General features: G+C 50.7%; 6 protein-coding genes across 6 annotated transcripts; 5 read left to right on the top strand and 1 right to left on the bottom strand.

Moving 5' to 3' along the window:
- Window positions 1-2,878: 2,878 nt before the first annotated feature.
- An01g08550 (uncharacterized protein) lies at window positions 2,879-4,615 on the top strand (the record flags this gene model as incomplete). The annotated part of the gene is made up of 4 exons (XM_001389240.3): window positions 2,879-3,660; window positions 3,722-3,955; window positions 4,016-4,263; window positions 4,332-4,615. The coding sequence occupies 4 exons, from the start codon at window positions 2,879-2,881 to the stop codon at window positions 4,613-4,615; spliced, it is 1,548 nt and encodes a 515-aa protein (XP_001389277.1).
- A 1,316-nt stretch (window positions 4,616-5,931) lies between these two features.
- Window positions 5,932-7,577, top strand: An01g08540 (uncharacterized protein; the record flags this gene model as incomplete). The annotated part of the gene is made up of 4 exons (XM_001389239.1): window positions 5,932-6,040; window positions 6,118-6,332; window positions 6,419-6,793; window positions 6,849-7,577. The coding sequence occupies 4 exons, from the start codon at window positions 5,932-5,934 to the stop codon at window positions 7,575-7,577; spliced, it is 1,428 nt and encodes a 475-aa protein (XP_001389276.1).
- Window positions 7,578-8,636: 1,059 nt separating this feature from the next.
- On the top strand, window positions 8,637-11,221 carry kexB (kexin precursor kexB-Aspergillus niger; the record flags this gene model as incomplete). The annotated part of the gene is made up of 2 exons (XM_001389238.3): window positions 8,637-10,399; window positions 10,450-11,221. 2 exons carry the CDS (start codon window positions 8,637-8,639, stop codon window positions 11,219-11,221), a joined length of 2,535 nt encoding a protein of 844 aa, XP_001389275.1.
- Window positions 11,222-11,704: 483 nt separating this feature from the next.
- An01g08520 (uncharacterized protein) lies at window positions 11,705-13,256 on the top strand (the record flags this gene model as incomplete). The annotated part of the gene is made up of 2 exons (XM_001389237.3): window positions 11,705-11,998; window positions 12,075-13,256. 2 exons carry the CDS (start codon window positions 11,705-11,707, stop codon window positions 13,254-13,256), a joined length of 1,476 nt encoding a protein of 491 aa, XP_001389274.1.
- Window positions 13,257-13,505: 249 nt separating this feature from the next.
- Window positions 13,506-13,996, bottom strand: An01g08510 (hypothetical protein; the record flags this gene model as incomplete). Its single annotated transcript, XM_001389236.3, has 2 exons — window positions 13,506-13,640; window positions 13,769-13,996. The coding sequence occupies 2 exons, from the start codon at window positions 13,994-13,996 to the stop codon at window positions 13,506-13,508; spliced, it is 363 nt and encodes a 120-aa protein (XP_001389273.1).
- A 555-nt stretch (window positions 13,997-14,551) lies between these two features.
- An01g08500 (uncharacterized protein) lies at window positions 14,552-16,384 on the top strand (the record flags this gene model as incomplete). The annotated part of the gene is made up of 4 exons (XM_001389235.3): window positions 14,552-14,732; window positions 14,791-16,141; window positions 16,212-16,233; window positions 16,358-16,384. The coding sequence occupies 4 exons, from the start codon at window positions 14,552-14,554 to the stop codon at window positions 16,382-16,384; spliced, it is 1,581 nt and encodes a 526-aa protein (XP_001389272.3).
- Window positions 16,385-16,400: the final 16 nt, after the last annotated feature.

Raw genomic sequence — 16,400 nt, 5'->3', positions numbered from 1 at the left:
TCTGCGGGGCGTCCATCCACGAGCTCTGCCAGGTACACGCTGACTCGGCCGTTTTTCTTCCCACTATATCTTGTTCTATTCTTGTCGATTTGGATCGTCATTGTGAGGATTTTTGGATTTTCGTTGGGCAGGTGTCTGGCCAAGTTACTGCCGTCAACGTCGCCCCGTCTGCCACCTCAAAAAGGGTTTCGTGTACATGTTGGACAGTGTTGTCAGTTGAGCCAGTCTTGAAGGGAATCATTGTCAATTGATCTCCTCTGTCACACCATCTGTCACTCAGCATCATGGTCAGAGTTAAGCAAGGAATTGAGGGTGGAAGTATATTGTGCAGCCTAGACACTTGCATGATGGCTGTGCGGGTGTTGCACGGGCTTGGCAAGGAACACCTTACTGGGACCACCACCACTGGATGGCTGAGGTCATTGCACACTTTCAGCACTCGATTAGCACTAGTACTTGAACCCCAGTGGTTACATGTGTGACTAAAATTTGTGGTTCAAACCTCTGGCTGTTTGGACTCTCAAGTTGTAATGCTAGTGTTGTATCTGTTGTGTCGTTTACGGCTTAGCTCTGGGTCACATGACCCTATCTGTCGGTATTACCAGATGGGGTAATCCAGCACTGCCTGAAACTCGTATCATAGACAGCATGCCTTGTAAGGTCTTTCGTACGAAGGACTCAGTATACAAGGATATCTATTCCGATCTCCATGAGTTTTAAGCTGGGTGAAGGGAGTAAAACATCAGAAGAGACCAGCTAATATATATCATTGACAACAAAGCATCAAGTATGTGTTTCTCCCTCGTTTGGGAGTCAAGTCGGCGCATCTTTTCACAGCCAGGTAGCAAACTGAGAAACTCATGCGACTGTGAGTCTGGATAGTATATCCGGGCATTGTGCTGCTTTACAAGGCTATCTTTTGATCATCTTGGAAAGTCGGTACACTAGATTGACAAGAATTAGTCATCTGTAAAGGCTGTAGAAGTCAGCATATAGCGAATAGCAACGCCTGAGAAGACTCTCTACTCCAGATCACTTGGTTTCTCCTATACGTGTTTATTAGGCTCTGTTGTCCCCAGTGGCATGCTCCAACCTTCCTCACCAGGGATCGGATGTGTTTTGCTATAGTCGCGCACGCTCTGATAAAAGCTCGTTGAGATGATATGGTGGTCATATAAGGTAATTAGTCATGCCTACAATTCGTAAAGCTATGCGGAACCGTCTGCGGATAGAGAGAGCTCCACTGATGTGAAGATAGCACCATCTGCATACACTGCCAGTTAGGCCTCAAAGTACGTACCGTCATACGTTAAATTCGACATGACTTTGGTGGCCAGACATGAGACTGTTCTGCTTGCTTGCTTTCTTCGCTCAGATGAATATTGAGTATACAAGACATTGAGATAGATGAACCAGACTGAAGGCCATCAGAAAACATACGTCGAAGCTCTTCTTGGGTAAGTGTATGAGCCTATAAATCTAGCATGGATTCCTCTTAGGATCATGACCCCCGTAAGCTGGACCATTAAGAGGCAAAGTAGGAAAAAATATACATTTTAAGAAGCGTTGCGACCTTCGATTGGAGGTCACATGCTTGTGGTACATGGTCAGAATCACACGTTAGGCGAAGAGGAAACATATAGACTAAAGTAACGAAGCGGTGAGAAAGCAAGTTCAAGGTAGAACGGATCAGTGGGGAAAGTAGAAGCAGATCTTGCCTCCAGTAGATTCAAGAATGTAATGGAAATTCCCAAGACGGTCTTAATCGGACACATCACATGTAGGTTGTTAGCTCGGGCTTCCTATAGTCTTGCCGAGACGCTTCATGCCTATTCCACTCATGTATCCATGCTTCCGTGCACCTACTACTTAAGGATTAAATTCTACCTTGCAGCCATGATGAGCTATACTCGACTAAAAGCCTAAACATCTTTTGCATATCAATAATTGAATGAGGGGCTGCCGCTATAACGAATGAAGTCTGTCGCACATCTTCTCGTTACCTAAGTAATGGTAAATCCCTGTTATCCTCCCTTAATGGGTGGAGGTAGCCTAGACTACAGAGTAATCAAAGTAGAAAAGCACGGAAGACTCTAGGTTCCTTCCATGTATTATATTCGATTCTACTGTAAGGTATATGCGTGGATGATCATCTGCACTGCTAGTTAAAGCAGCCGCTGCTCAAGGAAATGCTCTCTCACATCCATTGAATGGCCACGTCAGCACACTGGAACTTATTTACGATGTGAGTGAGAAAGAAAATCTAGAAGAAGTCGAGAAAAATGGAGCGCTTTTCGGACCGGAGAGCTGGCCAAATTTATGTCTATGGGGCCTCTTTCGTTTTGTTCCGCGCACTGTTGCTTGAATTTGTAATGCGCGCTGATGAATTAATTAGCTCAATGAAACCTTGAGCAGAGACGATAGTAATAATGTTATCGAACCACGGAAAGAGTCCCGCGGTGGAGCCCGGAGTTGCTTATCAGTGATAACCCTAAAAGTCAGCCTTGTTATACTCTCGCATACTATAGCAACCCCTAGCAGAAACGGCAGCTGGTGGATCCCTCGTCTTTGGGAGGATTTAGTTACGGACATCCAAAGCGGAAAGGAGCCCGACATGATTACAAAAGAATTAAAAGAATAATATGTCAGCATGCTTGTACTCCGTAGAGGGGTAGTTAGTTAACTTGGTATGCTTACTGACTCACCCAAATTGAGACTCACTAAGCTCCGAACAGCCTAGCCCATCATTGACTAAACTAAAACAGTCTTCAACAATTCCTGAGCTGTTATTTCTGGTGGCTGTCGCTGGATGACAGCTGATCTATCTGGCAATCTCCATTTAATCTCAAGGCTGGAAACGTCTTCGGAGGTACACACAATGCAGTCAGAAGGCGAAAAGAACACATTCAAGCCAGGTGATGTTGATACCACGTCGTCCGAAAGCACACCCAACAATGAAGCAACATTCGCACCGGCAGCCTTTTCAGCCACGTCCTTCAGTACCACTCGCGCGAATTTCACCATCGTCAGTCTCACGGGCGTCAGCTTCCTCAACACGATGGGGTCAGGAATACTGACCGTGGCCCTCCCACAAATGGCGATCGACCTTCATCTAGACGAAGATATCCTACTATGGCCCGCATCAGTCTACGCGCTCGCAGCTGGTTGTACTTTACTGCTCTTCGGTTCTATCGCAGATGCAGTTGGTGACAAAATAATTTGGACAACGGGGAGTATTCTGTATGCGATATTTACACTGGCTTGCGGTTTTGTACAAACGGGGAATCAGCTCATCGCGTTTCGGACTGTATTGGGTCTTTGCATCGCAATGTGCTTGCCCTCTGCAGTCAGCTTAATGACGCGCAGTTGCCCGTCGGGAAAAAGGCGAAACATTGGATTTGCATCGATGGGAATGGGGCAGCCTTTGGGCTATTCATTGGGGCTCATCCTGGGTGGTGTTTTCGTTGACACGATTGGATGGCGCTACGGGTATTATATCAGTGCCATCATCAATGCCGTTTTATCGGCCACGGCTTGTTGGGCGCTGCCCGCTGTGAACAAACCCCACGGAGAGCCGTGGTATAGGCGCATGGCAAAAATTGACTGGATTGGGGCAGTCATCATTAGTATCTCGCTGGCATTGCTGTGTTTCGTGATGGCGTAGGTGTTCCCTCAATCTCCCGCGTTCTACACGATCTTGCTAATGCAATGTGTCCTGCAGTGAACTCTCCGGAAGTTATCGAAATATTCGCACAGGCTATGTCATTGCCCTTCTTGTTGTTTCACTAGTGCTCATTCCTGCATTTGTCGCGTGGATGAACTGGCGACAGCGAAAGGGTCAGCCCGCCCTCATTCCCAACAGTATATGGCGTAACACCACGTTTACTTCGACATGCATCATCGTGTTCTTCACCTGGGCTGTTTTCAATGCCTTTCAGTACTTCTCATCACTCTAGTAAGTGTAAACCTTGTGCTTCTGGGGAAAGTACAACAAGTAGCTGACCAGTATGGGCAGTTTCCAAAACATTCAACATCACTCTGCCCTCATCTCAGCCGTGATGTTCCTGCCCCTAGTGATCGTCGGGGCGCTCACCAATGTCTTCACCGGCTACGTAGTGGATAAAGTTGAAGTACGCACTTTAGTTTTTGTCTCTGCCTGCATCAGCACTATCTCTGCTCTGTTGATGGCATTAGTCAAACCGAGCTGGGGGTACTGGCGGGGTCCGTTTGTGGGGATGCTCCTCAGCCCACTTCATCCGGATGGTACGTTTCACATGAAAATAGCGGCTAAATGAAGTAGACGATGCTGACTCGCTATTCGGATATAATAGTTCTCTTCACTGTCTCGAATCTGATAATTTCGCAGGCTTATCCGGGAGAGAACCAAGGGCTGGCTGGGGCCGTGTTTAATGCCGTCTCACAGATTGGTAACTCCGTCGGACTAGCCGTCAGCGCTGTTATTGCTGGATCTGTCACAGCACACTCGGATGGAAATCTGCTGAAGGGTTACGAAGCGGCCTATTGGCTTATGTTCGCAGCCATGCTCGTAGTCTGCTTTGTCAGCTTTGTGGGACTGCGTTCTGGGGGAAAAGTGGGCAGCAAGAAGGAGGAGTAGAATCTTCTGTAAACTACCATCATTATTACTTCCGATTACTATTGACTCACGCTTCGGAGCCTTCAATTTCCGGATCTCTTATCGCTAGAAATCTGAAGGATGAAATGACTGTTGGGATTGTAGCCACTCAAGGCAGGCAGAGGCGGTTCAATGCGCTTTTTCAGCGGCCACGCCGTGATATTAGCCGGGTCCAGACGGGCAGATCTGTCTCTGTTCTGGCAATGCCGACGGAGATGCGTAGGTGATGCTTATGGAAGCGGAATCGCGCCGGCGATCCTTCATCTAGCGGTGGGATTCGCAGAGAATCACTGCAGAATTCTGAGTATATTTCTCCTTATTGTTCTTCTTGCTTTCTTAGGACACTTCTCCACCTCACGTCAGACATGCACTACTGACGCGATCCTACGATATACAAGTAACCAATTGGGTGATGCGTGTCTTGCCAGAGGGCGATAACAACCTTTGTTGAGTATACAGTCCAACAGACAGCAACGTTTCGATCATTCACTCGTGGACTTTCATATGGAATTGCCAAGAAGATTATATTAAAAAAGGCTCATTATTAGGCATCCTGTATTGACTAGGCTGCGAGTCGGGAGCCCGCATTCATCCGGCATACGAGTCTTCGATAATTATATCCCTTCATGCATGTGAGGACTCACACGTCCATGAAGTCCGGGACTTCTGGGGAATTTTCATACTTATATTACACAATCATTGAAGTCGTTATACTTTTCTTCTCGAAATATGTAAACTCAAGTAGTTACATAGGTACTAGGTATGGTTACTGCATAATTATCAATATCTTGGGTCTCCGATCAGCCACGCAACGTATACATCGTTTGATAGTCTAACTCTGTCCAGATCCTCGAGGCAATTGGCCCCATGGCAAACCCTGCGAATGGTCACTAGTAGGCTCTCTTTTGAAAGGGCCCCCAATCTTAGCATTCTTTTCCTGAAGGATGCCAGTAGTTGATTCTTACGGGGTCCAGTTCAGGCCAATGAAGTCAGCTGTTCCATGCTGGAGTGGCCAATCGATCGGCATTTCTATATGGACAGTTAACTTCCGAATGGACTCATCGGAATAGTGTCATATACATTTTCTCAATCAGGATTCACCGGTAATGTACCATGCCAGGGCTACATTATAACTCCGAATTTGGTAAAAAGCGGTCTACATTGGAGAAATGGTTGCACCTTTTGGATATAAAAGGGCACTAAGATGCCCTTTTTCAGAATGCTAGTATTACCAGGGCATCTCCCACAATCAACTTGTCTTACTCTTCTGTGAGAAAGGTCTCTGTACTTATATTACTATGTCTTCATACAAGGTTGTTATTGTCGGGGGTGGTCCCGTTGGGGCATTGGCGGGTTTATATGCGGCTCAGCGAGGCTTTCAAGTGGAAATTTATGAGATGAGGGACGGTGCGTCTGCCTTACTTTCTGCCTCTCTGCTGCATTTCCCAGTGCCATTCTGTTCTAACGGATGGTTGTACATGTAGAGTACAGTCAGGTTCAGACAGCGACTGCCTTCTCTGCCAAGAGTATCAGTCTGACGCTGTCTGAGCGAGGCATCAAGGCCTTGCGGCATAGCCAATGCAGGGGCCTGGCAGAGAGGATCCTATCGACGACTGTCCCCGTCTATGGTCGAATGGTGCACAGCAGGTCCAAGAAGCGACTAACATCCAGACGGATTGCTTATGATGTTCATGGACAGGTGTGTCAGAACTCTCTTGAGTTTACTCCTTTCCTTTCACTGCTCTTTTCAGGCAACCACTCTGACTCTTGCCCATTCATACATAGGCCCTTTATGCTATCAGCCGCTCCGAGATCAACCAAAGCTTGCTAGAAGAGCTGTCTGCCTTCCCTAATGTCCACATATTCTACAAGCACAGGCTCAATGGCTTGGACATGAAGCAGAAGTGTGCCACTTTCCATAACATCTCTCGACCCCAGGAGCCCAGTCATGAGACCAAGTTTGACCTACTGATCGGTGCCGATGGTGCTCACTCTACAACCCGCTTCTTTCTGTCCCGCTATGCGAAGATTAATATCAATCAGAAGTGGGAGGATATCTTCTGGTGTGAGCTAACCATCCCTGCGGGTCATGCCCTTCCGATGGACTGTCTGCACATGTGGCCCCAACGAGACTTTATGCTGTTTGCCTGTCCGGACAAGGTATGCATGCTCCACAAATTATTTCATTAAACAACGGTATACTAACCCCCACAAGGAAGGAACACTGACTTGCAATTTGTTCGCCCCGGAAAACGTCTTCCTAGAACTGAAATCCTCTGGAAGGATCGTAGAGTTCTTTGAAAAGAACTTCCCCGGTATCACACCAGACCTCATCCCCACCGACAATCTCCAGAAGCAATTCAAGTCAAATCTTCATCACCCCATGATCGATATCCGATGCTCACCGTATCACTACCAGGATTCATGTGTCCTGATTGGCGATGCTGCACACGCCATGGTCCCCTTCTACGGCCAAGGCATGAACACCGGCTTCGAAGATGTCCGAATTCTATTCGAGGATTTTCTTGACCAACGAAGGAGTTTCCCCTCCTGGAAGGACAATCTCTCCTTGAGTTATGCGATGCAACAAAAAGAACTACCCGACACCCCCCAAGCGATTGTGGAAGACTACCTCGAGCAGTACACCAAGTATCGCCAGCCGGACGTCCACATTATAAATGAACTGGCGTTGCAAAACTACAGGGAGCTAAGACAAGGCGTGTTCAAGATGTCTTACCATATCCGCAAGCATATTGAAGAGTTTCTGAGTCTCCATGCCCCGCAGCTTGGGTGGGCGACGCAGTACCGGCTGGTGGCGTTTGAGACGATGCGATATACCGATGTTTTGCGACAGGTCCGAAAGCAGGGTCTGATCTTGAGTGCGGTGGCGTGGAGCTGCCTGCTGCTCTTTTTCCTTTTGTGTCTTTTGTCGCTTCGTCTGTAAAAAGTGGAGTGTTGGTAATCTTGGGGTTGTTGGACATAGTCTGTGGAATAGGTGGATAAAAGCTTGGACATAGTGTAATTAATTAAATGCTAGTTCTTAATTATTGTTCAAATGGAGTTTACACTAGATCGATGCGAACCCTAATGCAACCTCTTTCTTTTCTTGTAGATTATGAGGTATTTAGCAGGTTTGACGCTAACTTTTCACAGTCTGACTATGCATAATTCTTCAATAGATACTAGTAAGCATAAAAACATCCCATTGAGAATAATATTCTGTCGATTCGAGTTGGACATATTGTACACACGGTAAAACTAGGTTCGGTTTGAACTATATAATCAAAACCTAAGTTTGGGACAGTAGTTTCCTGAGATTGACCAACGGATGATGCGGGGGTCGACTTGATATAAGGCCTATCAATTCTACCTGTATACAACACTATTAAAACCACGGTGCAATAAACTCGAGGAAAAGGATTGTCCCCATGCATAATAGGCGTTCCACCACCTGCATATCCATACATGCAGCCCGAGTTATGCGATGTGATCGGGCCTGGAATAACATGATCTCCGATCTAACGGGGGCCCAAAAGGGGCAGCCAAGATCTGCTAGGCCCAACCAGGCTAGCGGCGGGCCATCTGAGGCGGTGATCCATTTTGGGCGAGGAAAAGGCAAAAAGTGGATCGGCGAAAGGCAAGTTGGAGTGTCGGGAGTTTGGTCTCCCGCCCCAGGGCCGCGTATTAGTCTAGCTCTCTTTCTATTCACTCGGGCCAACTCGTCAACTCTCTCCCTCGCTTTCATTCAGATTTCATTATTTCTCTTACGGTCTTGCCATTCTTGCCACTTTCGGTCCTTATTATTGCTTTTGATCCCCAGTTCCCTTTTCCCAACTGGGTGGCGCTCCTACAGACCGACACATACCTGGCGGACTTTCCTTGCTTCTGGCTGTACACCGGGACCCGCCTCATACCCAGTACGTGTTGGTCCATGGCAAGCCTCCTACTTGGCCTGATTACATCGTCCTGAGAGAGAGAGTTCACCAAAACTCTCCCCCAAACGATGCGTCTTACAGGTGGTGTCGCTGCGGCTCTGGGCCTCTGCGCTGCTGCCTCCGCTTCTCTCCATCCCCATCGTTCCTACGAGACCCATGATTACTTCGCTCTACACCTTGATGAATCCACCTCGCCGGCCGACGTCGCCCAACGACTAGGTGCTCGCCACGAAGGCCCCGTCGGAGAATTACCCTCACATCATACCTTCTCGATACCCCGTGAAAACAGTGACGATGTCCATGCGCTGCTGGATCAATTGCGCGATCGTCGGAGGTTACGCCGCCGCTCCGGAGATGACGCCGCTGTCCTTCCCTCCTTGGTCGGGCGAGACGAAGGTCTAGGTGGCATTCTTTGGTCCGAGAAGCTGGCTCCCCAGAGAAAGCTCCATAAAAGAGTGCCGCCGACAGGATATGCTGCCAGATCGCCCGTCAACACTCAGAATGACCCCCAAGCGCTTGCGGCGCAGAAACGCATTGCCTCGGAATTGGGCATCGCGGACCCCATCTTCGGCGAACAATGGCATTTGTATAATACTGTTCAGTTGGGCCATGATCTTAACGTGACGGGTATCTGGCTGGAGGGCGTTACAGGGCAGGGTGTCACGACGGCTATTGTCGATGACGGTTTGGACATGTACAGCAACGATCTTAGGCCGAACTATTTTGCGGCGGGTTCTTATGACTATAACGACAAAGTACCAGAGCCGAGGCCGCGCTTGAGCGATGACCGCCACGGTACTAGATGCGCGGGTGAAATCGGTGCGGCGAAGAACGACGTGTGCGGGGTTGGTGTTGCGTATGATAGTCGCATCGCTGGTATTCGGATTCTCTCCGCACCCATTGATGACACTGATGAGGCTGCGGCTATTAACTACGCCTATCAGGAGAACGATATCTACTCGTGTTCCTGGGGTCCCTATGACGATGGCGCCACAATGGAAGCCCCGGGCACCCTGATCAAGCGGGCCATGGTCAATGGTATCCAAAATGGTCGTGGTGGAAAAGGCTCGGTTTTTGTGTTTGCGGCTGGTAACGGTGCCATTCATGACGATAACTGTAACTTTGACGGTTACACCAACAGTATCTACAGCATCACGGTGGGTGCCATTGATCGGGAGGGTAACCATCCTCCGTATTCGGAATCCTGCTCGGCGCAACTGGTGGTTGCCTACAGCAGCGGCGCCAGTGATGCAATTCATACCACGGACGTCGGCACAGACAAGTGCTCGACTACCCATGGTGGAACTTCGGCGGCCGGCCCGCTCGCTGCGGGAACCGTGGCGCTGGCCCTCAGTGTGCGGCCGGAACTCACCTGGCGTGACGTTCAGTATTTGATGATTGAGGCGGCAGTGCCTGTTCATGAAGATGATGGAAGCTGGCAGGACACTAAGAACGGGAAGAAGTTCAGCCATGACTGGGGATATGGTAAGGTCGACACATATACGCTGGTGAAACGGGCAGAGACCTGGGATCTGGTGAAGCCTCAAGCCTGGCTCCATTCCCCCTGGCAGCGGGTTGAGCATGAGATCCCACAGGGCGAGCAGGGCTTGGCTAGTTCGTACGAGGTGACGGAGGATATGTTGAAGGGAGCCAACCTGGAACGGCTGGAGCATGTCACGGTCACCATGAATGTTAACCACACCCGCCGAGGCGATCTCAGCGTGGAGTTACGGAGCCCTGACGGTCGGGTCAGTCACCTCAGTACGCCCCGGCGGCCAGATAATCAAGAGGTGGGCTATGTTGACTGGACCTTCATGAGCGTTGCTCACTGGTAAGTAAACTTTTTCTCGGTTGTCGGTTCTTCTGCTAATACATATCTAGGGGCGAGTCCGGGATTGGCAAATGGACTGTGATTGTCAAGGACACCAATGTCAACGAGCATACTGGGCAATTCATCGATTGGCGACTCAACTTGTGGGGCGAGGCGATTGACGGAGCCGAGCAGCCTCTCCACCCCATGCCTACTGAACACGATGACGACCACAGCTATGAGGAAGGAAACGTGGCTACCACGAGCATCAGCGCCGTTCCCACGAAAACCGAGCTGCCTGACAAGCCCACTGGTGGCGTTGATCGCCCGGTGAACGTTAAGCCTACAACATCCGCGATGCCGACCGGTAGTCTTACAGAGCCCATCGATGATGAAGAACTCCAGAAGACCCCTAGTACAGAGGCAAGCTCAACACCAAGTCCTTCTCCGACCACCGCGTCAGATAGTATCCTGCCTTCCTTCTTCCCCACGTTCGGTGCGTCGAAGCGGACGCAAGTTTGGATCTACGCTGCGATCGGCTCCATCATTGTGTTCTGCATTGGCCTGGGCGTCTACTTCCATGTGCAGCGCCGCAAACGTATTCGCGACGACAGCCGGGATGACTACGATTTCGAGATGATCGAGGACGAGGATGAGCTACAGGCAATGAACGGACGGTCGAACCGTTCACGTCGCCGGGGTGGCGAGCTGTACAATGCTTTTGCGGGCGAGAGCGATGAGGAACCGTTATTCAGTGATGAGGATGATGAACCGTATCGGGATCGGGGGATCAGCGGCGAACAAGAACGGGAGGGCGCAGATGGAGAGCATTCTCGGAGATGAAGTGCAGTAGATGAGGGTTGATTTTATTTCGGACAGTGTTTCTTACTTGTTGGATGACCTGCGTTGAACAATATTCCTGCTGTGTATGCTGCATAGAGAAAGCGTGTATATACCATGTATGTGTGCATCATCTTTGATCGGGTTATTATTCTTCATCTGCCATGGTTTGTGATCTCCGGAATAGTACCAAAGGAACACTAAATTAAGGGTCTTGGCGATGACGCTTCCCGTCGCTGCTTTTGACTTCCTCCGCATCTCGTCTCTCCTGCTGTTGACCGCCCGCCAACCAACCTCCATCTCCTCACTCCTCCCACCTTAATCTTGCTGTCCTGCTTCTAGAGCCCCCCAGTTTAATTTAAAAACCGGCTTTTCCTAGCTCCACGTATTGTACCTCGCACTGATCCCCATCTCCACCCACTCCAACGCTACCGACCCAGCCTTCTCTGCCGGCTCCAGGCGGCAGGCAATCAAACCAACCCCTCGATGGATCAGCACGACGACTTCGACAGCGTCTCGTGGAGGCATGACCCGGACAGCGATCTCTCGCGACCCACGACCTCCGGAACAGACACAGAGGAACAGGCGCCATACACTCACGATGTCAATGGCAAACGGAGGATGAGCAACGCTCAAGAAAGCCCTCAGGCTGGACCACTGGCGGATGCCGTCGACCTGGCGGGCATCGGCGACGGCGTACTAGAGTGTCGGGTAGATTCACCGTTGAAGGAGAATGATGGAACGAAAGACGCTTATATCTCCTATTTGGTTACAACTACGGTGGGTTATCTTTACCTTCAGTGATCTCAGATGGAAAAGGCTGTGCGGTTGCAGTGCATGCTGACTAGAATGATAGACCGATTTCAAGTCCTTCCAGAAACCCGAGTTCACCGTGCGACGCAGATTCACCGACTTCTACTTCCTATACAAGACACTTTATCGCGAATACCCTGCCTGCGCCGTCCCGCCGCTGCCGGATAAGCATAAGATGGAGTATGTCCGCGGCGATCGGTTCGGACCCGAATTCACTACCCGGCGAGCATGGTCTTTACATCGCTTTTTGAAACGGCTTACGCTGCATCCCGTGCTTCGTCGCGCACCGTTACTGGCCATCTTCCTGGAATCGCCCGACTGGAATGCACACATGCGGTTGCGGTCCACGCGCAACTCGACCAGCACCTCGGACGGCAGCGGGGTCCCTGGGATCTTTGACAACTTTACCGACACCTTTGTCAACGCTTTCACCAAGGTGCATAAGCCGGATAAGCGGTTTATTGAAGTGCGGGAGAAGGCCGATAAACTGGACGAGGACCTCAATCATGTGGAGAAGATTGTAGCCCGAGTGGCTCGGCGGGAATCGGATCTTGAGGCAGACTATAATGACCTGGCTACGCAGTTCCGCAAACTTGTACCCCTGGAACCGGAGGTGGAGGTGCCCCTACAAGTCTTTGCGGCATCGGTAGAGGAGACGGGGCGCGGGCTCAAGACGCTCAAGGATCACACTGACCAGAATTATCTGGGGTCGCTGCGGGATATGGAGGCGTACATTGTCTCGCTTAAAGCCCTCCTCAAAACGCGCGAGCAGAAACAGCTCGACTTCGAAGCGCTGGTTGACTATCGAAACAAGGCGGTGGCGGAGCGGGACTCCCTCGCCTCTAACCCCTCGTCCTACTATGCCTCCAACCCGCTGACCTCGTCCCCGGCCTCGTTCATCCGGTCCAAGATGGAGGACATGCGGGGCGTCGACCACGAGCAGTCGCGACGCGAGAGGGTGCGGAAGTTGGAGCTTCGCATTGACGAGCTCACGCGCGAGGTCGAATCGGCTAAAACGACGTCGGAGATGTTCGACGAGGAAGTCGTGCGCGAGGTGGCAGACTTTGAGCGCATCAAGGCCGTAGAGTTCCGGGATACGCTGGGAGCGTTGGCCGAGAAGCAGATCGAGTTCTACCAGGGGGTACTGAATACCTGGGAACGATTTGTGGCTGAGATGGAGGGAGATCTGGAAGAAGAGCATGACCCAGGCACGGAGGCCAGGTGATACTTTAACTACTACCACCATTACTACACTTAGGTACTACTGATTATGACACTGTGATATCGCACTAGCCATGTTGTCGCTTAATGAGGGTTTCGTTTCTCTTATTATCATTGTGGAAGGAGATTGTTGCTTCTGAATGAATAATCATCACGACGTTGCATTTTCTATCTTTCTTTCTTTATTCCCTCCTTTTACTCGTCCGGTAGAAATCCATAATCATCCTCATCCTCAGATTACCATAATACCCAATTAGTTCCCCACCAACCTCTCCCTAACCCTCTGACTTTCCGCCCACTCCAAATCAAGGGGACTCGGATCCCTCTGCGCATTAGGATCCACGACTGCCGGGTCCAGCGCGCGAGTCGTATGTCTCCGTACGATATTCTATATCACCCCACACCAGACAGGCACTTGGATATCAGACAACTAAACTTCGCGCAAATGCACAACATAGCAACACATAATAGAATCATGAAATTTGATTCGGAAAGATAGAGTAAGGGGTAACCAACCTCTCTATACACCTGATTTGGCGTCTTGCTTCTGTTCTTGTCCTTGCGGGTGTCATCACCATCATCACCGGACATCAAATGGAGGTAGACTTCATGATCATAGTCGATTCTCTGCGATGATGGGTTGGCGAAGTTGGCGGATAGATGGGGTCTCTCTTCTTGGGGTTGGGATTGAGGTTGGGTTTTGGGTTTGGGTTTTTTGGTTGTAGTGGTGTTGGATGAGGACATTGTGTCTTGTTTCTGTGTATAGTAGGTAGGGTTGTATGTATAAGGCGAGTAACTGAGTGAGGAAAGTGTGATATTAAAGTTGGGAAGAAAATTCAATTGGGTTGTAGGGCTGTGTCTGGTACTAATATACTTTAAAGTTCTTCAGGGTTTACTAGTTATCTTCTGCTTGAGGGGGTTTATTTGCCTTCTGCAGTGGAATGGAATGGGTGCATTGTGGCGGAGTGAGTGCATGGTGGCAGTGGCAGTGAGAGTACATAAGTGAGAGTGAGATTGGGAGTCAGGGGGGGATGGAATGGATGGCATGTTGCATTTTGTGGGATTTGATGGTATGCTTAGATGGGTATTTCTTTAATGATTCTTATGCAGGAGAAAAGTTAGTATTTGGGGGCGAGAATGAGGAGTTTCTTCGTGTAGAATGATGCCTTGTGATGGTGGTTGATGGAGGTGGAATGATGTTTGCTTTGTTTGCTTGAGTATCTGGTGATGGCTTCACTTTCCCTTCCACTTCCGGCTTCTCGCTCTCTCTTCCCCGCTGTTCACTGCCCCATATCCATCATGCGTCCTCTCTCTCGGACGGCTCTCCGTCCCTACGTTTGCCCGTCTTGTCAATTGGGTCGTCTTCCTGCCCGCAGGAGATATGCTTCCCACTCGCCCACCAACGCTGTGGCCCCCGAGATCTACGATGTCGTCTGCGTCGGCGGTGGTCCTGCCGGTCTAGGCCTGCTGGCTGCTCTCCGTATGCTGTTCCAATGCGCTGTATAGATCCAATTGGCGTCTCTGACTGACTTCTCTAGGGGCTTCTCCCACCACCTCCAAGCTGAAAGTCGCCCTGGTCGAAACTCAGGACCTGAACAAAGCCCGCTCGTGGTCCCTCGATGCGCAGAACTACTCCAACCGCGTCAGCAGCCTGACTCCCTCCTCCGTCTCGTTCCTGAAGAAGATCGGCGCCTGGGATCACCTTGACACATCCCGCGCACAGCCCTACCAGGAGATGCAAGTCTGGGATGGCGAAACCGGCTCGCGCATCTCCTTCGACTGGTCCATGGAGACCTCTCCGTTCGAAGACCTCCGCGCCGTCGCGACAATGACCGAGAACGCCAACCTCGTTCGTGCCCTCCTCTCCCGCATCGCCACTTCCGGAGACGACAACCTCTCCCTCTTCTCCAACAGCACTGTCTCCTCCATCACCAATGGCACCGATATCCCCGACGGCCCCGACCTCTCCGCCTGGCCCGTCCTTTCCATCACACCCACCAACAACACCACTTCCCAACCGCCCACCCGCATTGCCGCGCGCCTCCTCGTCGGCGCAGACGGCATCAACAGCCCAGTCCGACGCTTCGCCGACATCGCCACAGACGGATGGGATTACAACCGACACGGCATCGTCGCAAGCCTCTCCCTCGCCGACCTGGACCCCGCTCCCTTCCCTCTCGGAATGAGAACCGCATACCAGCGCTTCCTCCCCTCCTTAGGCGGACCCATCGCCCTGCTCCCCCTCCCCAACAACAACGCAACCCTCGTCTGGTCCACGACCGTCGAAAACGCCGCCTACCTCAAGTCCCTCTCCCCGAAGGCCTTCATCTCCATGGTCAACGCCGCCTTCCGCCTCTCCATGACCGACCTCCAATACATGCTGCGCATGGAACGTCCCTCTACTACAACCGAAAACCCCCACGAAGACGAACTCACCTGGCGCCTCCAACACACCCCGCAGCCCTCCCACCTCCCACCCATGGTCACAGGCGTCCAGGAAGGCAGCGTAGCATCCTTCCCCCTCCGCTTCCGCCACGCCTCCACCTACGTCTCTCCCCGCGTGGCTCTCGTCGGCGACGCAGCGCACGTCATCCACCCCCTCGCCGGTCAGGGCTTGAACCTGGGTCTGGGCGACGTGGCGTCTCTCGCGCAGACGATCGAGTACGCCGTGCACCATGGTATGGATGTGGGCGATTTGCTCACTCTCGAGCGGTATGCGTGGGATCGGTACGCCACGAATGCGAAGATCGGCGGTGCTTGTGATGTTCTGCACAAGTTGTATAATGTCCCTGGTAATGGACCTGTGGCGTGGGCGCGCAGTCTGGGATTGGATGTGATTGATCGGGTGCCGTTTGTTAAGGGGTTGTTGATGAAGGGTGCTGAGGGGCGGTAGGTTGATTGATTTTGTATTTATTATTATTAGTTAGGGATGGGTATGTATATTACTTTACTTTAGCAGTACTTTAGTCGTTTGTCCAGATGTATGATTAACATGGGTATACTCTCACTCTCATGCTGTATCTACTATATCAAATCAAACAGTAGTAGAATGACGGACTACGGATGGATCACAATATTTGAAACTACAACTTTTAGATGGTGTAGTGTAAGAATAATGTCGCTCCAATTTGACTGCCATCTATCTATA

Source organism: Aspergillus niger, assembly GCF_000002855.4.
Source record: "Aspergillus niger supercontig An01".
In the NCBI taxonomy this organism is placed as follows: Eukaryota; Fungi; Ascomycota; class Eurotiomycetes; order Eurotiales; family Aspergillaceae; genus Aspergillus; species Aspergillus niger.
This window is presented reverse-complemented; position numbering and strand designations above follow the sequence as displayed.